This window comes from Peromyscus californicus, unplaced genomic scaffold (genome assembly GCF_007827085.1).
Source record: "Peromyscus californicus insignis strain IS unplaced genomic scaffold, ASM782708v3 Scaffold_7__1_contigs__length_154581171, whole genome shotgun sequence".
NCBI classification, from domain to species: domain Eukaryota; kingdom Metazoa; phylum Chordata; class Mammalia; order Rodentia; family Cricetidae; genus Peromyscus; species Peromyscus californicus.
The window spans coordinates 22,860,882-22,888,092 of record NW_026294595.1 but is presented as its reverse complement, the minus strand read 5'-3'; the positions used below and the strand labels follow the sequence as shown (position 1 = coordinate 22,888,092).

Below are 27,211 nucleotides of genomic sequence, written 5' to 3'. Positions count from 1 at the left end.
TTGTCAAAACATGAACATGGACTGATCCTGCTTGTGTACTGAATTTCAGTTGTTGGTTGCAGTGAAAGTGGCAAGCAGATGTATTCCCCATCCAGCCTGTCCTTTATTTCTTTTGTCCTTCAGATAGAACTTTTCTTGCCTTTTTATAAAATCCAGCCAATTTCCATTCTTTTTCTTCTTCCTGTCCCTCAGAAACTGAGCTGAGCTGAGACCAATGAAACCAGGACTTTTATAGTTCTTAGCAGTTGCTTTTTAAGAGGTCAGAACTGGGACTGCTTCCGCATGGCACTATGTCAAGCATTTATGTGTCCCTATAGGGATATGTGTGTCTTGGGGTGGGAAGAAAGGGGAGAGGAGAAGGGCAAAGGGTGGCCCTTCAAGCATGTTTAGAATAGTAAACCTTTATTTCTTTCTTAGGACCCTCTTCGCAAGCTCAGTACTTAACCTGACTGAACTGGCTGCCCTTCGGCCTGATCTGGGCAAACTGAAGAAGATCTTGTATTTCCATGAAAACCAGTTGATATATCCTGTCAAGAAATATCAAGAGAGGGATTTTCAGTATGGATACAACCAAATTCTCTCATGGTAGGTATAGATTGTATAAGATTTGGTCTTTGCCATCTTTCTCCTACTTTTCTCAAAACAGATTTATGGGGGTGGGGGATGCATACACACAGGCCAGAAGAGGGCGATGGGTGCCTTCTGTCGTTCTCTGCCTGTTCTTTTGAGACAGGGTCTCTCCCTAAATCCAAGGTTTCTATTTTTCTCTGCTAGACTTGAAACTAGCAAGTACCAGAGTTGTTCAGTTTGCTATGTGGGTGCTTGAGTTTGAGCTTGAGTCCTCATGATTTTGAAGCAGTTTCTTTTTACTGATGATCTATCTTTCCAGTCCCCATATTTTTCTTTGTAGATGGTTAGATTGTAAATGTGGAGAACACTATAAATCTATAAGCATATTAAGGCAGGTACAGGTGTTTGACGATTTTTTTCCATAATATTAATTATTTGTATTTCAGCAGGATTTGTAATAACACTGCTATTCAATTTTTGAAATACACATACACGCGCGCACACACACACACACATACATAGACTAATCATCTAGTTATATCTTGAACTAGTTATCTTATGTTTTATATAACATTCAAAATAGAATATAAACTGTTGACAAGGATCTTTACCCCTTAATTCCTTGACTTTTATTTGAATTGTAGAAAACCCAGAAAGTTCTTTTATCAACTACTTTCACTGTATTCAGCTAAATTTAGTAGAGAAGTTAAAATTCAACAGATAAAAGGTTTTTGTAGCTCCTACTTTTTTGTTTGCTTTATTTTTGGCTTGATTATTTTGTTGCTCTTAAGACAGAAACTGTAAAAAATGGAATGTGAATGTTTCAGTGTTTCTCATCCCTCCTCCCACTGAATCTTCTGAAATGACAGTCTGAAAATACCTGCCATTTCAAAGGTGAAGGCCTTCTCTATTGTTACTCCAATACAGTGTTTCTCTTGGTACTTACTGAAAGAAGTTCCTTAGCAACCCTATACCAGCTTTTCTGCAGAATCCTTTTGCATCACTGCATGAGACACATGGAATCAATTTGAGAGTGATTGCATACATGTTACACACCTTTATTAAGTAGTTATTAGCTACAGAGATTGAGAAAGTGTTTGAACAAACCTTGCTAGTCTGTTCCTTAGTTTAGTTGACATAGAAAAACAGCTCTAATGGTACTACTTGTTTTGAGCATGTTGTCAAGGTTTTTCTGCATTTGTTTTTACAAGCTGCTGAGATTGTGAGGGAGCAGTGCTATCCAAACAGTAGAACTGCTGCGGTCAAATGTCTCATAAAAAGCAACCATTTTCAAATTGAAATACTTCATCTCGAAATGGCAACAGGAAAATAAGTTTTCAAAATGAAAATGAGGGACTGGAGAGATGGCTCATAGGTTGAGAGCACTGGCTCAGTTACAGCACCCACATGGCAGTTCTCACCTCTCTGTAACTCGAGTTCCAGAACTCTGACACCCCCTCTTAGACATACATGCAGGCAAAACACCAATGAACATAAAAGTAAATTTTTATATACTTAAAAATATGAAAATGAAATTCCCTTGTACTTTTATCAATATGTAAAACATTAGTAATATTCTTGTGATTCCATAAATTTGTACCATTTTATTTTTCAGATACTATGGTTTTATTACCCTGTGAAACCACAAGGGAGTAATTAAATATTTTTCCCTTTATGTGTGGCCTTAAAGTTAATGGAAGTTACACCCACTCATATTAGGGAGGAAATATGTAAAAAGTATATTTCTTTAGACAATGTGAATCTTTAACAACATAGACCATTTTAGATTAATAGTATTTGGGTGGTGTGCCTATTTCAGGCAGATATTAAATTTAAAAAATAGCTCACTGCTCCTCTTCTCCTTTACAAATGATTGTTTTTCATCATAAGGAGAGAGAATGAAAACTTGCGTATGATTTTTCATCATTTCTCCTTTCAAGAGGATAAGCTGATAGACAAGCTTGTGGAGAAATAACTGGACTACATCATGATTTGGCTTCATAATTGGAAAAAGAATATTTCACAGTTGTCCAGAGGAAAAATAAGAATGTCAGAAAGCAGTCCTGTTCCAATTTCTTCGAAAAGAACAGCTTCTTCTTGAAATTCTTCTTCAGTGTTCTTGCTGACTTCTGCTTTTGCTGGCCCTGTCAGCTTTCTTTCTGGACTGGGTGGCAGTTGAGGATTTTAAAGTAACTGACATAAGCCATCACCTTAGACAGAGGTTCCACTAGCCCTCTGACTCAGGAACACATGCTATAACTATACATTATAAGCCATTACCTTAGACAGAGGTTCCACTAGCCCTCTTTCTTAGGAACACATGCTGTGACTATACATTATAACCTGCTGGTCACTATTACAATCTATGACAAACGGTGCAAACAGACTAGCTGTGAAACATTCTTCAACTTTTAGTATGGTATAGTATTGGCTTCCTTACTGCTTAGCTTGGTGTCAGCACTTCTGTGATATTCCTTTGTGTTATCTGTGTTAGTATTGCCTCCATTCCCCAAATTTTCACCAGGTAGGAGCTGGAAAAAAAAACAAAAAACAAAAAACCACACAGGCAAAAGCAGTTTTAGAGGAAGCATAGAATTGGCAAGTCCGTGTGTCTTTGATCGGGTGTTCTTTTGTGTACTAATAATAGCAGACCTGCTTGTCTTGGTAAGTATGTTTTAAACTAAGCCAAGGATTAGCTGTGGCATTTGTATTTTATCTAGAAGCTCTACTTGTTATGATGTTTTTTATAGCCTTATGGACATTCATACTTTTTTTCCCAGTCTTATTTTTTAGGATGAAATAAAGCTAACTTTTGTCATGTTTATCTTCTTATGGAATTGTCCAGTAATACTGAGTGGATGGTAAAACAAATAAGATGTTCTGTGATAAACATCATGAGTAAAAGCAACTTGGGAAGAAAAGGGTTTATCTTCTCTTACCAGTCACAATCCATCATTAGTAAATTCAGAGAAACACCTCTAACTTGAAGTAGAAACTGAGGAATACTGCTCAATGGCTTGCTCCCAGGCCCCCTTTTACATAGCCCAGGCCCACCTGCCTTGGGATGGCAGCACCCACAGTGGGCTGCACCCTCCCAGGAACAATTAGTAATCAAGGAAATGCCATGCAAACAATGTTCATGGCCAGTCTGTTGGGGGCCGATTCTTCAGCTGAAGTTCCTTCTTTGCAGGTGTATAAAGTTGAAAACCAAGTAGTCATCAAAGACATTTTCAAGAGTCAGAGCTTACTAAATCAATTTTTGTTCATCTTACACATCTAGGTTTTATCCAGCATATCCATAGCTACCATTGGCATTCATTGGTGTTGAAGGCAATATAATAGAAATTAAGAAAATTACTGGTATATTTGTGTGTGTGTGTGTGTGTGTGTGTGTGTGTGTGTGTGTGTGTGTGTGTGTGAGATCTAAAACCTGCTTTCACATTTTCTTTAAAAAATGTTTTGTATTTTAAAAATATTGAAGAAAGACAGTCAGTTTGTCAAAATCAATCATCACTATTATATTTCTTTTGTTTATTTCTAAAGATCAATAATTTTGATCATCTATATAAGTAATAAATGTAATAAATCCTAGTAATATGGATATCTAGATGTATTTCACTATTTTTTTTTTACTTCCATGACTGTCCTAAGCATACTACAATACTGAAATAAATTATTTAGAGATGCCATGTAGTACCAGAACTTAAAAAAAAAATAACATTTCTTCAAAAAAGGGCTAAAACTAGAAATGGACTTTAACTGAATAGTGCTGAAGATATTGTGACCCCATAGGAGTAGCCTCATGGGATTTAGTTTCCTCAGAGATTGGGAGGAAGCTGTACAGCTGTCTTTCATAGTTGACTACTTAGAGACATGGTTGGGCCTGCTGTGCTTGGTACTGATAATGTGGAAAGTTCATGAACTATGGGAACTAGGCATTAGTTTGAAGTCTTATTTGATGTTATTCAACTATCTAATTTTTCTCTGGTCTGTCTTCTGTGAAGCCATCAACCCAACCATTTATGATAGACTACTAAGAACTGATATTTTTGTTAGCTGCTCTTTGCAAACCTGAGGTACAAAAGAAAGTCTGATTAGTATGCAGAGGTCTTAGGCTTATAAAATAACTCTTAATCATTTTCATTTGCCTTTTCTCTTTACAGTTTGGTGGCTGATGTGGTGGTATTCAATTCCTTTTTTAATATGGAATCGTTTCTTACTTCCATTGGAAAATTCCTGAAGCTGATTCCTGATCATAGACCTAAGGATCTGGAAAGCATAATCAGACCCAAGTGTCAGGTTATTTATTTTCCCATCAGGTTTCCTGATGTAAGCAGGTCAGTGTGTTTGACTCTGTTTTTGACATTTTATCTTAAATCAAGTGTATAGAAATTGAAATTATTTTTCCTAACTTTAACTTTTCAGTATAAGTATAGTTAAATAGATAACTGAGTTATATCTCTCCATAATGTGATTATATAAACTTTTGATGATCTCATATCCATCTTATCAGTGAATCATTAGTCTAGGTATTGAATTTTTTGTTTCTTTACTCTTATTTATTTGTTTATCAAACTAGGACACTTAGGATTGTAGCACTTACTGTTTTATTTCTTTTTTGTTTTGATTGTTGTGTTATGGAAGTAATTGCCAAGCATGTTCCTCAACTTTTGCATCTAGGGTAGGCCTGGTATTTATAATGTATAACAGTAACTCCTTTAAATAAATCAGTATTCAATATCATTTTCTCAATGATTTTAATTTCCCATTCTAGTTCCTTAGGCTTCTTTTTCTTCTTCATTTTCATAGTTTGTGTTATCTTAAAAATGAACTAAACCTTCCACATTGGGTTGCAGAAGTACTAAATGTTCTTTTTCTTTGTTATTCAGGGCTCTTTTATAACCCATGTTACCAGGCTCACCTTGAATTAGAGCGAATGATGTGGTGTAAAGGGAACAGTCTAGAATTTTTTGTCATTTACAATTAAACTTAGAAAAACCTATATTTACTGCCACTAGGATTATTTCTCCCTAGTGAGTAGAAAGTTTTCTTCACTGGGACTTACAATAGCTTAGGACACTGGTGTTTTGTAATTGCATCCTTAAAAGGCATTTTAGAATAGCTTAGTCTTTATAATGTTACTTGTTTTATGTATGTTTTCAGGGCTGACCGTTTAATAATGGATAGCCAGTTGTGTTCTTTCCTGGGGATGACAATTTCTCCCACTCTGAGCATTCCTTAGTTGTCTATAGTTGTTTGTGTAGTGTTTAAGCCTCAAGGACTTTCTCCCATTCACTTGCATGTCTTTGTTCAGCTCATGTTGAGGCAGTTTACACATATACCTATATGTATGTAATAATAATTAATGAAAAGGGAGGCTGTGAATTTGAAAGAGAGTGAAGAGTGGCATGTGGGAGGGTTTGAAGCAACAAAAAGGGAGGACTGATGTAATTATATTATAATCTTAAAAATAAAAGAAACATCTTCAAGTTTTTCTACTCTATATCTGAAATGACTTTATATCCATAGTACACTTTCTGCACTCTTCAGTTGACCCAGATTTTGTTGTAGAGTAATACTCATTATCTAACTTTTAAATTTTTTTTTTTTTTTTTTTTTGGTTTTTCGAGACAGGGTTTCTCTGTGTAGCTTTGCGCCTCTCCTGGAACTCACTTGGTAGCCCAGGCTGGCCTCGAACTCACAGAGATCCTCCTGGCTCTGCCTCCCGAGTGCTGGGATTAAAGGCGTGCGCCACCACCACCCGGCTAATTTTTAAATTTTATTTTAAAAAGTTTTATATAATATAGTTTGATCACATTATTTACCTTCCCCCTACGTCTCTCAGATTTTTCCTGAACTTCATGTTCTCTCTTTGTCTCTCTTTCTCAAAATGAAAGAATCAAAACAAATAAAAACCACCAAGATAAAAATGAATGAGAGAATAAATAAATATATAAATAAATAAATCCCCAAACAAAACAAAAAACACTAGTATCCCTTGGAATATGGTTGATATATTCAATGTTATTGCATTGGAGAAAACTGATTTTTCTTTTTCCAGCAGGTTATCAATTGGAAATAGCTTCTTGGGAAGGGGTAGGACTTTGTGTCTACTCCCTTTTCGATGCTGAAATTTTATTCTGGTTTGAACTTGTGTGCTGTCAAAATCTTTTAGTATACACATACACACATACACACACACACACACACACACACACACACACACACACACACACACATAAATTCTGTTGTGTGTGGAGGATGCTATTTCCTTGAAGTTATCCACCACCTCTGGTTCTTATACTCTTTCCCTCTCTTCTAGCCCATAGGTCCCTGAGTTTTGAGGGGAAGGGTTTGATAAAGACATTCCATTTAGAGCTGTGTGCTCCAAAGTCTTTCACTACCTGAACATTGTACAGTTGTGGGTCTCTGTGTTAATTTCCATCTATTGTAAGAAGTACATTCTGTGATGAGGGCTGAGCAATGTATTGGTCTATGGGTGACATTTTATTGCTGTGCTTTTTCAGCAGAATAATGTAGTAGGTTTAACTCTATGGCCCATGACCTATCTTTTGTCATATTCTTGGCCCCTTAAATTCAACCCCCAAGTTGTTGATTACTGGTATAACAATTGTGCCACTTTTACACCAGTATATCTTCCTTAGTCTTCAAGATTTCTTAGATTTTTTTTTTGCCTGGAATTTTTCATATTTAACATTTTCCTTGAGTGAGCAACTCGTTTCTTCTACTTTGTTTTCAAGACCTTAAATTCACATATCTGTCTTTTAATCTGATTGTGAGGCTTACCTCTGTATTTGATACTTGACATCCTGAATTTTTTATTTAGAGTTGTATTTAAGTTTGTATTTTTCTTCATGATTCTATTTTTCTGTTAAATTCTACATTCATGTCTTAAATTGTTTTCATTAATTCCTTCAACTGTTAAGGCATTTATTCATAACCTCTTTAAGGTCCTTGAATATATTTATAATTGCTATTCTGCAGTCACTGTCTTGTGCTTAAGCTAAATTGCTTTTCTCAAGGCCTATTCCATCAAGGTTGTTGGTTGTTGGAGGAGGTATAATGTATTGCTTTTTCATGTTTGTGTCTTTGCTCTGCAGTCTAGGCATCTGGAGTTTGAACATTTGAGGTATACTTGATGTTGTATCTAGTATTGCCTTTAGTAGGTGGTTGTTCCACTGTTTGGTTTTTGTTGCCTAGTCTGAGTCACAGCCAGTTGGCTGTGGGGCCCATAGTAGAGGTTTTTTCTGCAGGTGTGTTGGGAGTTACTAAGGAAATAGTGATGGGCTAAAAGGAATGGTTGGGTCCTAACCACTGATCTAGGAATAGTCTACCTTGAAGACTGGCAGAAAAGTTCTGTATGTATTTTTCTGGTAGACAGCAATTTAGGATTCAAGTTTGATGAAATATCACTTTGTGTCTTTTTCTGTTTCTTTGGTCCCTTCTCCCTCTCCCTCCTTCTCCTCCTCTCTTTTTGTCTCCCTCCTTTCTTTACTCTCTATACACACATACCTCTCTTTACCTTCCCCTACTATATACACACACACACACTCACATACCCCTTCTCTTCTTCCCTCCTTCACCCCTATACAAACACACACACACACCCTTTTCTTTCCTTTCCCCCCTACACATACATACACATACAAATACAAATACACACACACACACACACACACACACACACACACACACACACACACACTTCTTCTCTCCCTTCCTCCTTTTCCCTCTATACACACACACACACACACACACACACACACACACACACACACACACACACCCTACATTAGTATTTGGATGAAATATTCTGGCTATTACATTCCTGGATATATATAGTTAGAGAAGAACTCTATTTCATATATCCAAGTCTCGGCAATACCACTGAGCACCAATTGCTAATTCAGTTTCAGAGGTTTTGTTTATCTGATATGTCAGCTGACAGCTGACTAGCAGTGTGAGAAAGGCAGGCTCACTGACAGAAGTAAAATATGACAACTGACTGACAGCTTGACAACAAGGGAGGAGGGAGATAAATGATTTTTAAAATATACATAAACACATTATCTACCCATCCATCCCATCCATACATAGACAAATACATACATATATACATACATGAGAAGTAAAAAAACATGGCAGTTTGGAACCATTCAATGGTACAGAAGGTAACTCCACAGCAAATAACCCCTATAGACATACTCCATGATTGCCAATGTTTACAAGTAAAGAATGACCATAGTTTATGAGGAGAAATTAAATGGTAACTGATGTTCATTTTCCTTTGTGACAATGACACTGGATGTTTGTCTTTTTTATAGACTTTCTATTCTGCCTTCTCATTGGTTTTAAACCCAACCACATGACCTCCTTGTCACTGCCTGTTTGTACAGACCTCTAGGTCTTCTATAGTTGGTATTGAGATTAACTAAACGCGTGTGTCTCCGTGCTGGCTGTATCCTTGAACATACACAGATCCGCCTAGCTCTGCCTCCCAAGAGCTGGGATTAAAGACGTGCACCACCACCGCCCAGCTTCTTCTATGGCTTGCTATTAGCTCTGACCCCAGGCAACTTTATTTATTAACATGCAAATAAAATCACATTTCAGTACAAATAAAGTATCACCATACATGGAGGTAAATATTATGTCATTCTTATAAGGTATGCCTGAGCTATTTTCTCTTTAAGGAAGGGGGATGACATCATAGAGCCTTTTGTGTGTAATTGTGATCTCCTTTGATTTAGGTGACCAAGGACATTTCAGTGAGGTATTTTTGCAAGATTCCCCCTGAGGAGAGCCTTGTAACTGAGCAGTTCTTTTTCTCTTGGGTTGCACTTCTTGGTTCCTTGATGTTGAAGGCTTCCAAGACTGCCAAGTGATCAGTGCTCAACAAAATTGTTCTTACAGTGATAATACCAGAAAATAAATATCTTTTTAGATTCAATAAGGTGAAATCTGCAATTAGAATATGTTACAAAAGAAGATAATTCTGTTTAAAAGGATGTAAATTCGATCACGAATTTCAACAGTTTTACTCTGCATTTACAGATTGTAAATTTCACCTGGAGATCCTTGATGCTGGTGGGTTTGCAGTGTAGCAATAAAAGGAAGGAATCCCACAGCACCAATGTTATGGGAAGTCAGTGAGTTAGTTAGGTTTCTATTGCTATGGAGAGACACCATGACCATGGACACTGGATGGATGTGTTTGGAAGCAGGAGGAGTTGCAGGCCTCTGTTGGAGGTAGAATGATTAAAATGCATTATATTCATCAATAAAATTCAAAGAATCAACAAATAATGCTTAAAATATTTCCATTATAACCCATGTAACTCTTACGTGTTGCATGAGCTTCAAACTATCTCAGTTCCTCTTACTGTTCTTGTTCAAATATCTTAATGCCCAGAGACCAAATTGGCTTAAATTATATATTTTTGTAAAATCATCACCCATAATTGCCTAATTGCAATAGTTTTTCAACCTAGATATAGCTTCACCTCCCCAAAAATGTGTTCTGGATTCAGCAGCAACAAAAACTGTGTTTTCCATTATATGGTGATTAACCCTTCATTTACCATTCCTATTCTGTTTATGTTAAGTACTTGATGCTTATTTTCTTTCTAGTTCTCTGTGGTCCTGTGCTAAGAAGTTTAGGAGGAAAAACACAGACCCACAAATAATGCAGAATATAGCATGCTGGGTGCATTGTCCCCAGGTGAATAAAGGAACAGGGCTACAAACTAATGATGGTCTTTTGGTAGCTCCCATGTCTCTTGAGGGAAATTGAGCAGAAAGTCTGTTTAAGGTCTTTTACCTTCATCCTGGTCAGATGGCATTGCTTAACTTCTCATGGCACAATAGCTTATCTGCATAAAGCTATTAAGGCAATAACAAATTACATGTTATGTTACATGAGGGTTGTGTATAATGTAGAAAGGTTTCCAAATACATTTGATGTTTGATGAATTACATTTATTTGTTTTGTAAGCAGTACATTATTCCAGTGCTTCCATTTTTGGTAACACTTAGCAAATAAATGAGTCAGCAGTATGGTGTGCAGGGATTACACTTTGGCTTTACCAATTAGTACCATTCTCTGTTCCTCTTAAGGCAGTTTATCATGGAATTGAGATAGCAACCACCTCTTAGGCTTAGTATTAGGATCAAGATGTTTGTTATATAATTTGATGACTGACCACATTGCCAAAAACCTGACAGGTTTCACATAAGTATTAGTGACTTTATAAATACAACACAATCTTGGTTATTTATTAATTATCTCTTTTTGGTAGGCTTACCCATTCAATGTGACCCCAACATTAAAAGTAAGGGGTAATGAAATGCTGAAAACACCAATAAGTCTACATAATAAAGATTTAAAGCTGACTGGTTGTGTAAATACTAGAGGTAGCAACTTAAATTCTATCAAATTGACATGATAGCAATCAAGTAGTTATTTATCATTTAGCAGTGTAGGTTCTATATTAGATGACAGAGAAAGCCACACATATGCTGTTCCCATCAGCCTGTAATATTCCCCACTAATTGTTGCTGTGAAGTAGAATGATCAGTACATGAATAATTTTAGTTGAGTTCAATTGTTCAGTGTTCTCTTTAAGTATTCTAGGATCTTCTAGGAAGTTTTTCATTAAAAACAAACAGTTTGAAAGGTACCATTGAGTAGTAAGCTACCTTAATAATCTCTTACTCAAATGACTCATCCCTTAAGATATTCTGCATAAAAGACTTTATCATATGAAAAGTTCTTTTTTATTATTCTTTGAAGATACAACAAAATATAATTAATAGGAATTAATTATTTGAGGTCATATCTGCTGTCGTTCACCTAACATCTATTACAACTTGCTTTTTGTATGACAAATGTTGCAATTTTAACATGAAACAGAAAGACAGGCTCTTTTTAACCTTAGTCTTATGAACTCTTTAAGTGCAGTATATATATTCAGGTGACTAAGTTCAAAACCAAAAATAAATACTGTGCAGATTGCAGATTTGGCAAGTTGATATGACAACTTATTGAAAGGAAGAGTGCTAAGGATGATTTGAAGTACCGATTGTGCTGGCTGGGACAATATGTATACTGAATTGAGAAACAGATTTGAGGTGTAAAATTGGTGGTTACTGAGTTGTAGAGATTGAGTCTGAGATATTGGCAGCTCTATTCAGTGGGGACAGATAAGCAACAATTATCCCCTCACACCTCAGTGCCATCCTTGGGAGCATAGTGTGTTGTATTGGCCTGTGCTAGTAGAACTTTTGGTGAATTTTCTTTGGCTGTGGTGTATAGTCCACAAATAAACTTTTTCAAATAAACCCAAGCTGACTATTGCTTGTCATTTGTTATTGTCTGATGAAAATTGAATGAGAAACTGTAAAAAGTCACATCTTTTGATCAATTTATTTATAGTTTAAGCAATAATACACAGAGTAATATTAAGTATGACAATGAAAGTTTTAATCAAGATCCCAACATTTGTCAGGCAATGCTTCAAGGCCAGTTTGGTCTATATATTGAGTTCCAGGCCTGCTAGGAATATGTAATGACTCTGTCTGTACACACACACACACACACACACACACACACACACACACACACACACAGTGGGGAGACCGGCCCCCAATTTTAGACCAGGGTACTCTTGAGCAGGGAGAAGTGGGAAATATTTAGATAGAAAGAGATACCTAGATGATGAGAGGAAAGACAAAAACACAGGATAGCGTATCCTTGGGAGGGCCTGGATCAAAACCCACCAGTCCAGAACTTTATTCAAAAGGGCTATTTATAACAGTGCCAAGGGGAGGGGCAAAAGTTCTCCTCCCCCTTGATAGATACAACCAAGTGCAGGGCCTTCCAAACACCTGGTAATCATGCCCATGGTCCAATCATCCCCTTATGTGGTCCTGCTCTGTAAAGCCACTAGAACACCTCGGTGGGCTCCAACAGCGTGTGTGTGTGTGTGTGTGTGTGTGTGTGTGTGTGTGTGTGTGTGTGTGTGTGTGTGTGTCTAGTATATATAGTATATATAATATATATGTATATCTAGTATATATCTATATATAATAGTTATTGTGGCTCACCAGGTGAACTTGCAGTCCTTTTGGGTAGAAAATTTTGGAAAAATGTGAGAGTTGTGAAAACAAGTAGTACATAATAATGGGGCTGTGTGGTAGTGTACTTAAAATCAATGCCAACCGCTATATTTTAATACCATGGCTTTTTGATAATTAATTAGCTGGTTTTAAGAAAGTTTCCTCAGTTTCCCCATTTCATTTTTGTCTTAGCTGTAAAAGTAAGGAAAACAATATCAGTTTTATTGCCTTATTATGTGAATTAAGTGGGGTACTATATGTAAGTACTTGGTAAAATGCTTGAGAGTTGGTGAGCACTAAATAAATAACCATGGTTCTCATCTATGATATGTGTTCTCACATACTTGTTGTATGTTCATTAACTTGTGTTTAGTGTGCTTGATTTACTGTACAGCCACACTATACCCAACATTATAATCCTGTGTGGCAGTGGTCTTCAACCTTCATAATGCTGCAACCCTTTAATACAGTTCCTCATGTTGGGGTGACCCCCAACTATAAAATTATTTCATTGCTACTTAATGACTATAATTTTGCTACTGTTATGAATTTTAATGTAAATATCTGATATGCAGGATACTTGATATGTGGCCCCAAAGAGGGTGTGGCCCCCAAGTTGAGAACCACTGCTATGTGCTATCAGTGATTCTTCAATGTATAAGGTGGTATTTGCTTTACATTTATGTTCAGGATTTCCTTTGTTTAAACAGTGTTATTTGTTACAGTCCTAACTTCTGTTTACCACACTAGACTGAGTGACAAAATTATACTTAAGAATATTGCCAGGAATATTAAATCCTGGTTATATTGTATATGTAAACTCTCATCCTGTGTTTGGAACTTCTCTACATTAGACTCATGCAGTAAATCATAAGCTTTTCTTCTACCTGACAAAGTTTTTGATATTACTGACTATCTACAAAAGGGCTTTGTGAGTGAGTAGACATAGTCAACTTAGCTTTAGTTTTTTTCTATTGACTCTTCTTGATTAACATTACCTATTAGTTTCATGTGTATTTGTTTGTGCATGTGTGTGAGCATAGCTGCATGTATGCTTGGTGTTGTGTATAGGTTAGAAGACAATCTTGGTTGTTGGTCCTCCCCTTCACCTTGTTTGAGGCAAGGTCTCTTGTTGTCCACCACTGTGTCTGCCAGGCTAGCTGTCTGTAGCTCCAAGGGATTCTCCTGTCTCTGCCGTCCATCTCACTGTAGGAGCACTGGGGTTATAGATGCATGCTACAGGGTCCAGCTCTGCATGGACTCTAGGGGTCTGAATTCAATTTCTCATACTTGTGTTTAGTGTGCTTGCCCTGCAAACACTTTGTCACTAAGGCATGTCCTCAGCCAACATTGTTTTTATGAATAAATGTTTCTGTGGAACTAGTTCTCTATTTTATAATTGCTACTTTATTTTTGGAAGATTAGAATATTTTACATCAGTAGTATTAAGTATGACCCTTTAGTTATTGAGTTATGACCATAGTGAGAACATAATGTGGTAACATCATAATTTTCTTTAATAAGTGCTAAGCTTAGTAGTTGCACAAATACTGCTTTCAATAAGTCCACATTTTCTTGCCTGTTGTTATAAACTGAAAGTTTAGTCCTATTTTTGGGGGGAGCTGTGAAATGAGAATTTTCCCCTTGATTACCTCTTTGCTACTCACTAAAATCTCATGTGATAAGTATATTTCAAAGCAATAAATAGCATTTTAGCAACTCCTTTTTAAAAAATTCCTTTTGAGTGTATTCTTTTTTATAATTAAATAAAAAATAAAAGCACTTCTTTTATTTCTTGAGATTATAATACAATTATATGATTTCCCTCATTTGCTTCCCTCTTTAAACCGTCATAACCCTCCTGGCACTTTTTCCAGTTCATGCCTTCTTTTGTTCATTTCACTGTTTTTTGTTACATACAACAACACTTGATGTAAATACAGAAATATAGCCTGCAAAGCCTGTATAATGTTACTTTTATGTATGTTTTCAGAGCTTGACCATTTGTTATTGAATAACCAGTTGTTATGTTCTTCCCTGGGGGAAGTCTATTTCCACTCTCAGCCTTCCTTAATTGCCTGTAGTTCTTTATGAAGGGTTGAGGCCTCCTACCTTCCACCATCCACATTAGAATATCTATGATTGCTGTATTTGTTCAGCTCACAGTTGGGTAGTGGTGTTGGTGAGACTTTATGGGTGTAGCTTCTCACATTACTGAGACATAATCACTTAGCAAACTCCCTGATCCTCTGGATTTTACAACCTTTTTGCCCTTGCTTTAGCAATGATCCCTGACCCTTAGGTGCAGGGATTGTATTGTAGATATATCTGTTGAGATGGGGCTCCACAGTTCTGCATTTTGATTCATTGTGGTTTTCTGTAATGGTCTCCATCTGTTGCAAAGAGAAGTTTCCTTGATGCGGGATAACTTTTCTCTCCTGTACACTGCTCATGCACATACCTTCCTTATGAGGAATTTTGTTTCATGCCCAGTGCTTCCTATCATATTATGTACTTCAGAGTTCCTGAATGTGGCCTGGAAGTCTAAATTAATGCATATGGAGAAAGCCAATACATGTGCTTTATGTAATCACATCTGAGTATGGGCTGGCACCCTGAGCGTGCATAATTCCTAGGGAGAGGACTGGTCTAGTCTAAGCCACCACATTCATTTTCATGCTGCCAAACTCATTTGACAATACTAAATCCTTAAGTGCATCTTATAGTTATCTCTAACTAATTGAAGAGGGAAACTGTCTCAGGCTGTGAGAGTGAGTTTGAAAAGACATAAACAAGAATCATAAAGGGTAAGAGTAAAGAGGGAAAGTGGATAAAAAACAGCTTTTAAGTTTTTTATATCATTTATTAGTAACTGACATAGTAAAATTATAGAAAAATTTTAAACACATTTTCATTGTAGGTAAATCATTTTGTTTTAAAATTGAGCTCTTGATATATTTGTCTTAGGAAATAACAAATCATAATTCTTCATATTTTTATTAAGAAATTTTTTACTTATTTTACATACCAACCTGTGGTGGTATTGTGTTCCCTAAAATATTGTGTACTTTAATAAACTTATCTGGGGTCAGAGAACAGAAAAGCCACAAGATACTTAGGCTAGAAAATGTTAGCATACGCCTTTAATCCTAGCATTCCAGAGACAGAAATCCCTCTGGATCTCTGTGAGTTCAAGGCCACATTGGAAACAGCCAGGCATGGTGACTCACGTCTTTAATCCCAGAAAGCAGCCTTTAATCCCAGGGAGTGGTGGTAGAAAGCAGAAATGTTTATAAGGTGTGAGGACCAGAAACTAGCAGCATTTAGTTGGTTAGTCATTTGTCTGGTTAAGCATTTGGCTGGTTAAGCATTCAGGATTTTGAGCAGCAGTTCAGCTGAGAGCCATTGGGATGAGGACACAGAAGCTTCCAGTCTGAGGAAACAAGACCAGCTGAGAAGTTGGCCAGGTGAGGTTAGCTGTGACTTGTTCTGTTTCTCTGACCTTCCAGTGTTCACCCCATTACCTGGCTCAGGTTTGATTTTATTAATAAGAACTTTTAAGACTCATGCTACACCAACCATGGATCCCCCTCTCTTCCCTCCTCCCTCCCCTGTTACAAAATATTCTAGACCAGTTTCTTCATTGTACAACTTGGGAAACTGAAGTAAAAATGTTTTTTCCTGGGCTCATTGTGTACTAAATTAATATGTTTAGAACTTATAAACCAATTTAAAAAATTACACAGATAAGTAAAAATCTGGAGCCAAGGTTGTTGATTGTATTAGTAATTACTAAATGGGATTAACCAATGATGATTGGCAGCATAGCAATTTATTAGAACAGTAGGTAGTGCCAGAAGTTTGTTAGCAAGTATGTTAGTTCAGTTGCCTTAGGTTTCTTACTGTGTTACTGAAAGTGTCTCAGTTTCTGAACTACAGCTACTACTACTTTAAGGGGGAAATAGGGATGACTCAGCCCACCTACTTGCTTATATTTGTTCCCAGTAAATACTGGGCTACTCTTTAAAACTCATCCTATGAATAGGAAAGCCAGCATTTGAAACTCAAAACCTATCATTTTTCATGTCCCCTTCTTAGGACTCGATGTCAGAATCCCTCACCCCAACCCCTGAGATAGAACTTTACTATGTAGTCATTGGCTGGCTGAAACTTTTACCATGCTGGTCTCAATTTCATGGGAGATCCTCCTGCTTTATATGCCGTGGGATGATGGCTTCTACTATGCCACATGGATCAATCAGAATTTTTTTTGCTTCTTTGAAAAATTTATATATTTACCCTTTCTATTTTGAGTCCTGCTCTAGGAGCTGGCTGAAATCACTAGGGGTGAATTACATTCTGGTTAGTCCATAACATACAGTTCAGAATGAAAGCAGGAGTGGAGTTGAGAGTGAACAAGTGTGAGAGAGAAGTTTTAAGTATTTTAAGAGGAAGTGTGATGCAGACCTGCTTTGTACTAGTGGTTCAGATGTTTTCTATATGCAAGACTTGTTCTGGCACCTTTCCTTTGTTCCTTGGTTTCCCAAACATTGAATCAGGGTGGTAAGTGAATCTGTGTGAAGAGAACATAAAGTGTTTGATGCAGCATGCAGCTGACATCTTTACATGTTCTCTGCCTTCCTCTGTATTTATTGTATCTACTATCTTAACCTTAATTGTCACTTGCAAGCATCTAAATTTGCCACCTCAACTTTGGATGATTTAGGCAGTTATTAAAACTTGAGTAGTTGAGTTTGTCTAATATGTCTGGTTTACAGCCTATTGCAATACTTAACTGGGCTTTCCCCAAATCTTCTCTTGTTCTAAGTTCATTCACTTCAATAACTTTTTTTTTTTTTACTCCTTCTAAAAATCTTTGGATATATTACACCCCTCACTGCCTCTCATGGTTATTTTCCCCCTGCTCTGTTTTTTCTCTCTTATATTCTGGTTTACAGCTATTTTTCAGGGTTGGCACTAGTAGAACACAGCTATTATTATCAGTGAAAATCAGGGTGGTGGTACAATCCCAGCACTTAGGAGGCAGAGGCAGGTAGAGCTCTGTGAGTTCAAGGGCAGCCTACTTTACAGAGTGAGTTCCAGGACAGCTAAGGCTACACAGAGAAACCTTGTCTTGAAAAAAAAAGTCAGTAAAACTTGCTACTTTCTATACAGTCAGTTATTCACAGCATTCTGTATAATGCTTGAATTTTGCTCTTAATGAAATCCAGTTTGTGCTTCTCCTTGCTGGTGCTTCCTACATGTGTTCTGAGCATGCAGGTTGGTTGACGAAGTACTTCTCCCTGTAGGTAGGGGATGAGTAAGCTTTGATGTTGTAATAGGTAGTTGTTTATTTTCTAAACACAAGAGCACCTCAGATATATGTGTTTGGAACAAAGCTAGTGTGAGGTTTTGTGGTTTACTGTAGCCGAAGTGTAGCGCAGATAATATGCCCAGAGCTAAAATTGTGTTCAAGAACATGTAGTTTTTATTTCTGGTTCAGAAGCCCTTCTTATTACTACAGGAAAAAATGTGTAAGGAATTTGGACCTGTGGAAATATAGTCTTTAAATGATTACTTCAGGGTTGATGAAAAATGGTTTCATGAAATGTATCTTTGGGGTCTAATTATGTAGCCTGGATTAATAAAGGATGCTGAATCACATCCCAACAAATAATATGATTGGGCATTTTTACCTTAAATAAAAGCCTGTTTAAAAATAAGACCAGTCAAACCAGAGTTATAACTAAGTTTACAAATATGATTTTAAAAGTGGTAGTTGGGGCTGGAGAGATGACTCAGTGGTTAAGAGCACTGGCTGCTCTTCCAGAAGGACCCAGGTTCAATTCCCAGCACCCACATGGCAGCTCACAACTGTCTTTAACTCCAGTTCCAGGCACCCTCACACAGAATATATACAGGCAAAACTCCAGTGCACATTAAATATCAATAAACCTTTAAAAAATAATAAAAAATAAAAGTGGTAGTTGTTCTATATTGGCTGCATGTTATACTCAACTAGGAATATATTTATAAAAACAAGCAACAGAGCTAGAGATCTGGTTGGTGGGTAAAGTGTTGGCTGGTGTATACATGAAGACATGGATTTTAATACCCAGTACTCGCAGAAAGTGGTGGTGTGCATCTGTAATCCAAGCACTAGGGGTAGGTTGAAGAAAGAAAGATCCTTACAGCTCCAACTACAGTCACCGTAGCCAGGCAGTGAGCTCCAGGCCCAGTGAGAGGCCCTGTCTCAAAAAATAAGATAGAAAACAATACAGAGAGACACCCAACAGCACCCTCTGGCCTTTACGTTACTTGTGTGTATACACAAGCATACACTGTATGCAGACCCAAAGAAAACAAACAAAAATAAATCAATTCTATCTTTGAGGTTAGCACCAGTTTGTTTCTCTTGCAGTGCTCGAGATTGAACCCAGGCTTCATATGTGTTAGTCCAGTGCTGTTTCACTGATGTATATTCTCAGCTCCCTCTGCCCGCTTTGTCTGTTCCCACAATATTCTGGCTTTGAAGCCAAGGAGAACGTTAACTGGATGGATCCCTACCAAATAAACTACAAAAGGTCTGAATACATACAGTAAACTCTCCTGGTCTTGCCTTGTTACCTTTTTCAGTATTGCCAAAATTATGTTCTTATCCACAAGTATCCTTGGGCAGTCTATGATATACATGCATGCTTGTGTGTTGATGAACATGTGCAGTTCTCTATCCCAATGAAAATAAGAAAAAGTTAAAAATTGTATTTTCCCCTGATCTCTTTCTCTGTAAATGTTGGCACTCCTCCATTTCCCATTGACTTAATGTTCAAGTTTTTCTGTTCACTGTTTTTCTTGGGTGACATTGGAAATTTTTACCATCTGATGAAGACAGATGTATTTTCAAATAAAAATGTCTGAAGCATTTGTTCTTCCTACTATTCCTTTCTTTGGCAGAATATTCATATAGTTGATAAATAGTTTGCCTTCCTTAAATACCTTTTCATATAATCTCATAGCATGTTTCATGGATATTTTAACCTAGTTTTATGGTCTTTCACGAAATAAGGTATTTTCTAAATATGTTGAACTGAATTTAACTGAACTAAACAGTTGTCCAATGTGCCTTTAAAATTATGATGATTTCTTGCATTTTTAGGGTAGCAGTTTTATCCTGAAAGATTCCAAAGCACACACAGAGAATGGTTACAAATTATACGGTGAAGCAGTCACCATTATGGCGTGAAGCCTGGCAGCTGGTTAACAGCTCATCTGACACTACACAGCAGGTTAGGGAAAGACGTGAAAAATAATACTGGGCTCACTTGAAAACGTTGCTAGGGGAAGTGAAGTGAGCAGAATGTAATTACCTAAGTTGGAGGTTCTCCAGTACATAAGGCTAACACCTTCAGTCTTAGAAGAGAGCACTGGGTCTTTAAGAACCATGTTCTTGTCTGTGCAACTGAACTGGGAAAGAGCGTCTGTCTTCTTCAAACTAGCAACCCATGCCCTCAGCCACGGTCTAATGAGATAGAAGGAAAAGAAGAGTCCTTCAACCTTTTGTCTGAGGGTGCGTGTGTGCGTGCGTGCGTGCACGTGTGTGTGTGTGTGTGTGTGTGTGTGTGTGTGTGTGTGTGTGTGTGTGTGTGTGCGCGTGCGTGTTGGGGAGGTGTGCATGTGGAGTCTCTGATGCTGCTCTTCATAAGCACCCCGTTCTATTTATTTATTTAACTGTTGGGCTGGGGCTAAGTGGATAAGAGCAGAGGATCAGGGTTCAGTTTCTTGTACCCTTGACAGGTTTCACGACAGTCTGAAACTCCAATTCCAGGAGATCAAATACCCTCCTCTGGCCTGGGCAGACCATAACAGCCTGAAATTCCAGTTCCAGGAGATCCAATGTCTTCCTCTGGCCTGAGCAGACCCCAGGCATGGTACCAGCAGGCACTTGAATGTACACATAAAATAAAATAAAACTTTTAACCAAATAGTGATGCAATGTGTCAAACTTAGACCTATCTGACTTCAGAACTTTTCATGCCACTAAGTCACATGAGAATGAATCTTGCTTATATATTTATTTATTTTTAGCACTTGCTTCAAAACAGCTCAGTCCCGATGATGTCCTGATGATTTAAAGGAAAGTTTAAAAGGAAATTTAAAATATTTCTAGTAGTAGGCTAGTGTGTGGATAATGTGTGCATTCTTTTCTGATCTAAGCTTGTTGAAGATGGAAACGTTATAATTTATAGACAGTTTCCTTGTCCTGATTGTTACTTTGTTTGGTAGGATGGATTTCATGTTTAGAGAGAATATCTGTATTCCTATGAATTTGACCAATATGACTTTTGAGTTACTTTAAATTTTGTGATCTAGGCTCTTAATCTCTGTCATATTCTCTATTTGATGCCCTCTAATACACAGTACTATAGGTTATAAAATACCTTCTTCAACTCCTTTAAAATATGATTAGTTAATAAGCTTTTTTGTCAAATATTCATGCAAAATATAGAATAACTGAAAAATAAGGATGTAAAATTCAAAGTCATATTTAAGTCTATATTGTTGAATCCAAACTCTTTTTTTTTTTTTTTTTTGGTTTTTTTGAGACAGGAATTCTCTGTGTTGTTTTGGTGCCTGTCCTGGATCTCACTCTGTAGACTAGACTGGCCTCAAACTCACAGAGATCCACCTGGCTCTGCCTCCCGAGTGCGCCACCACCACCCAGCTTGAATCTAAACTCTTATGAGCATTAACTTCTTTAAATTCTGAGTGATTTTCTAGGAAATGTGTAGAACCAAAAATGTTGATTAAGCAACTTAATAAACAGGCTTATTCTATGCAGTCGTTCAAAGAAAATGTCTACATTTTATGACAGACCGTGTAGAAGAAAAACAGTTTGCTTAATTCTGCATACTTTAAAATAGTTACAATACTTATAAAACATTAGCCAAAACACACTTTTCTCTCTGTGGTCTTGTTATTAAAGTTATGTCAAAAGCAGTAAATGTTCAGGTGATAAAATTTGTGACAATGCCTAATAATGGAAGAGCTGATAGACATTTAATAATTGTAGCATTATATCATCTTTAAAGATTGGTCCAGACTGGGCATACAAATCACTTTTAGAGTGTTATCTACCATAATCAGGCCCTAAGTTTAGTCAGCACTGGAGCAAATATCAGCAATAACAGTACCCCCCAATATAGAACATAAATAATATGCAAGCTGTTATCTATTACTGTCCCTGTATGATAGAAAGTTGATGTCCTATTATTCTAAGAACAGTCTTGATTATATTATTGGGAGGGATGTGGAGGATATTGATATCACCTGGATACTGTATTTTTCTGTGGTTTACTATTAAGGTATGATAGCAGAATCTATTTATACAGTTTTAAAGTCTTTATAACACTTTATTTGAAGATTTATAAGTGTAATTTAAAAAATAATTTAATAGTATAGTGAGATATAAATAATCGATAATGCAGGTCATACTTGCCTTTCTTTTAGAGAATATGAGCTATAAAATAAGTAGATAAGTATGAGAGAGGGAGAGAGAGAGAGAGAGAGAGAGAGAGAGAGAGAGAGAGAGAGATTTTGAATAATTTGCAGTGGTTCTATCGCTTTATTATACTGGCAATTTATCCATGAATGAATATTTGAATCTTGTTAAAAATCCTCTTGATGAGGCACCATTCTAGGGCAAATAAATATGAATTTGAGTATAGGACCTAGACCTAGCTATGTTTAAGCTTTCATGTATACAATAAAATGAATGACTACCGGGTAATATCTTTCCTACTTGAGCACATGTAAGAAAAATCACAGGAAAGATGAAAGAAATTTTTCATTCATTTAATGCTCCAGAGAGTTTTAGAACAAGGTGGTAGGATGATTACTAAAATGAGGTGACTAGATAGATCATAACATTAGGTCAAGTCTAGGCTGAAATGGAATTATACTTAGTATTGGTTTTGTCAGGAATGTCTTTCAGAGAAATAAGTAGAGATATAAAGCACCTACAGTTCCCCCACCACTTGAGCAGGTTTGCTTTCCTTGACTGTAACTGCTAGCCAATTTATGACACAAATCTTCATGATTAATAGCTCTTAAAATAGTTTTTTTCTGAGCTGGTATTAACTTCACTTACAACATTTGTCTTCTAATGTCTCACCCTTATAAAGTAGCACTAAACTATTTTTCTCCGTAAACTGTCCTGACACATGGTCCCACAGATTAATTATAATTGCATAGAAGTACTTCCCTTTGTGGGTTTGAAATGTGTAGCTTTATCTTCTCCTTTTCCTTCTCTTTCCAAAGTAAATGGAATAAGGAGCTTAAAGAAACCTCTTTTACATGGAGTCTCTTCCTAGTCTCTTAGTTTAAACAATGGTACCATTAATTTTTATCTTAGACTCTGGTACCTCTACTATTTTCATTATTATTATAATTGAAAAGAATCATCTCAATTCTTATAAATCCATTTATTTCACAATATTGTGTAAGCATCATTTTAGGGAATAATTTTGTTCAAATACTAAATACCATTTTTATCTAATGTGCTGTCTTCATAAGTTAAATTAGGAATGCTAAATAACTTTTAATTTTATTCATCATTGTGATATTTTTCTTTTAAGAGGACAAGGAAGGAGAAATTATCAGTGACTTAGAGAATGATCCAATGTGTACTAGGCCACTTTACCACCAGCACTTTAAACATTTAAAGAAGAGAGAAAGAATAACTTTAGAACTTGCAACATTTATCGCTGAAATTATGATGCTGGGACAACTTCTCAGATATTTCCTTACAGAGTTTTATGGACAATTCACAATAAACTTTTGTTAAAGTGGAGTTGGGTCCTATAAAGCAAAGTCTGTATTCTAGGAGGAATCCTGTGCAATTATGTCATTGTGTTCTTGTAGAAAAGCTTTCTTCTTCATGAGTTTTGTTCAGTTGCAATGCTGGTATCTTTAGCCACAGGCTGGAGACTACAGTACCGAGTCTTTGCTTTTCCCTCCATATAATTGAATGGGGGGAAGCCTGTCTGGGCCTTTATGGCCTCAGAGACTCTTACTTAAATATAGAAATTATCATTACAGTGATGCTGACTCAGTTACGGTAGGAAAACAGGAACTGAATTGGTTGTATATAATAAATATTTTTGTTCTGATCCTAGTAAAACATCACAATAATTTATAAAAGCAAAACTAATTGTGTGTTTTAGTGATTTAGATAGTTCTTAGACTGGCATGATATCAAAAGTAGTTATGAAGATTCAAACTTCTCCCAACATCCAGCAGACTTCCTTAAATTCTGGCACCGTTTGGGGCAGTGGTTCTCAACCAGCTAGTGCTGTGACCCTTTAATACAGTTCCTCATGTTGTGATGACCCCAACTGTGAATTATTTCATTGCTACATCATAACTGCAATTTTTCTGCTGTTATGAATCCTAATATAAATATGTGATATGAGACCCAAAGGAGTCACTACCCACAAGTTGAGAAAAGCCAAATTAGGGGGACAGTTCTTACTGGAACACTTCCTTTGGCGTGGTAATAGCTGTAAAATCCTTCAAAATGGATATTAAAATGGGAAAATGTGCACCCTTGCATGTTTTTGCAAAGATCTATAGTTATCATTAGAGTTTTATAATCCATAAAAATTCTACTAAAAATCAATTGTCCATCATATACTTTTTCCTTATAATTTATGTTAATTTCATCTAAGTGATTTCCTTCTTGGTACCTAACTGAAATTTGTTCATTGATTTTTTTTTTTTTTTTTTTAAAGGCAGGGTGGAAATTAGTGGTTTCTTAGATAATCCGTTTTTGGTATTACACATGAGAGATTAACCTCTACATCTAAAATTAAAACTTAGATGTTCTAAGATTTTTTTTTTAATGCTTTCCCAGGAATCTAGAAGGCAAAGAATTTGGGGTGAAAAGTAATGCAAATATTGTGGTAGTTGACGTGAGTGAGGTACTTTTGCTTGTTACTTCCAACCTGGAAGATAGTCTATTGGCACAGTATAGAAGACTCAACATGCAAGGTATTCAAGGTAGCCGTAGCAGTAACATAGCAAGATAACAAAACTGAGCCCTTCTTAAACTAGTCTCCACTCATTTAGGTTGAGCGAGTTCAATTGTATTACTAATAGATCTTTTTTCGTGTTTTTTTTTATATTTTTTTTTATTTTACAATACAATTCGGTTCTACATATCAGCCACAGATTCCCTTGTTCTCCCCACTCCCGCCCCTCTCCCCTTCCCCCCAGCCCACCCCCCATTCCCACCTCCTCCAGGGCAAAGACTCCTCTGCAGACTGAGATCAACCTGGTAGACTCAGTCTAGGCAGGTCCAGTCCCCTCCTCCCAGGCCGAGCCAAGCGTCCCTGCATAAGCCCCAGGTTTCAAACAGCCAACTCATGCAATGAGCACAGGACCCGATCTCACTGCCTGGGTGCCTCCCAAACAGATCAAGCCAGTCAGTCAACTGTCTCACTCATTCAGAGGGCCTGATCCAGTTGGGGGCCCCTCACCCATTGGTTCATAGTTCATGTGTTTCCATTCGTTTGGCTATTTGTCCCTGTGCTTTATCCAACTTTGGTTTCAACAATTCTCACTCATATAAACCCTCCTCTTTCTTGCTAATTAGACTCCCGGAGCTCCACCTGGGGCCTAGCCGTGGATCTCTGTGTCTAGTTCCCTCAGTCGTTGGATGGGGTTTCTAACACGACAATTAGGGTGTTTGGCCATCCCATCACCAGATCTTTATATTATAGCAGGAGTCTCCAAGTTTTATCTTTTGCATTCTTTCACAACATTTCTGCACATCATGTCTCCTTCCTACCCTGATGACACCTACTCTCTAATATCCTAATAACCTATATTAACTTACACATTAAATTAATATGTCATTCAGAACTATTTAGTGCCACTTCAAATTCTGAATTAATTGTATATTTAAAGTACCATTCTCTGTGTATATATGTATGCATGTATATACATAATTTATAATATAAGGCACCAGACAAAGGTGATTACCTAGAGCATTGGTTCTCAACCTTCACAATTCTGTAAGCCTTTAATACAATTCCTCATGTTGTAGTGACCTCCAACCATAAGATTATTTTCATTGCTACTTCATAACTATAATTTTGCTACTTTTATAAATCATAAATGTAAATATCTGTGTTTTCCGATGGTCTTAGGTGAACACTGTTAAAGGGTTATTTGACTCCCCCAAAGTTGAGAACTGCTATCCTAGAGCCTTGGGATTTAATGAAATTAAGAAGAATAAAACTAACACCCCAAATGAAAGTATTATCATCAAAACACTTTCGTTAGTTATTAATATTAATTCCATTTGTTTATTGGAATAGCTATATGATGCAAATACTGTCTTCTTTTACTGATAAATAAGCCTGAGTGTAAAAGACCTGAGTACCTAGTCAGAGGTCCTATAAGCAGTCAGTAATCAAGCTGTCTTCTCACCCAGGCTATTTGATTTGAGAATCTTCACATTTTTCTTGGAGTGTTGTTTCTCTTGTCACTTGTACAGTGTGATGGGTATTTTCTGAGTATAAGGAACAATCAGATTCAAAGCTGGGCACAGGAGTTCAGAGGAGGCACTGGACCTGTGTCTTAGAATATGAGCAACATTCTAAAGAATTCCCCTTGTTCTTTTCAATATCTGTAATCATAACTCTTTGCCTACTGTGTCAATAACAAATTCTGGGAATTAGTTTTGCAAATGTTACTTCCTGAAGGCGTAGTTCCCACTATTCATGTTACAATCTTTTGCTCAGATATAAGGACCCTATATTTGAATATTCAGACTCTTACCAAGTGTAAAGTTACAAGTATTAATCCATGAAACTTTTATTTGGACTTGCTCACGTGTCATAGTCTCAGATAAACTCTGGAGATCCAGAGTTGTTAAGTCCTTGCTACCCAAGGAGTCTTTATGTTTTGTGTTTTGTAGTATATGCAAACTCAACATCATACGAGCATTATTTTGCAAAACTTGGAAAGGTGATATTTGTATTTCTATGAAAATTTGGGTATGACCAGAATTATATAAGATATATATATATATATATATCTCCCATTTTACTTAAATATCTTTGGTTCTTTTTTTTAATTAATTTTTTGAGAATTTTATATTTTGTTTTTATCAAACTCACCTCCTCCTCCAAGTCCTCTCAGATCCCCCATTCCATACCCACCCAACTTTGTATCCTCATTTTCTCTTTTAAACGAATCAAATCCAGTTCTGCTCATGTACAGGGTGTGTGACCATCCATTGTAGCATCATAGACCTACTAAGGGCCACACCTTTAAAGAAAACTAACTCTTCTTTCCTGTCAGCTATCAGTTTCTAAGTACTCTTCACTTAAGGATGGGACTTAGTGACTACTTAACCCTTCCATGCTGGGATTTTATCTGGCTTGAGCTTTCACAGGTCTAATGCATGCTGCCCCAACCTCTGTGAGTGTCATATGTG

The 27,211-nt window shown here is 36.8% G+C and overlaps 1 protein-coding gene across 14 annotated transcripts in view; it reads left to right on the top strand.

The window, feature by feature from the left end:
- The window catches only part of Gtdc1 (glycosyltransferase like domain containing 1), a 376,640-nt gene that overhangs the window by 195,375 nt on the left and 154,054 nt on the right, over positions 1–27,211 (top strand). For all 14 annotated transcript variants that reach the window (XR_008215448.1, XM_052726350.1, XM_052726348.1 and 11 more), the window contains 2 exons: positions 418–585; positions 4,734–4,907. Coding sequence is in view for 13 of the 14 variants with exons in the window: in XM_052726350.1 (XP_052582310.1) it covers positions 418–585; positions 4,734–4,907 (342 nt within the window). In the remaining variant the exon portion in view is untranslated. The remainder of the gene's footprint in view (positions 1–417; positions 586–4,733; positions 4,908–27,211) is intronic.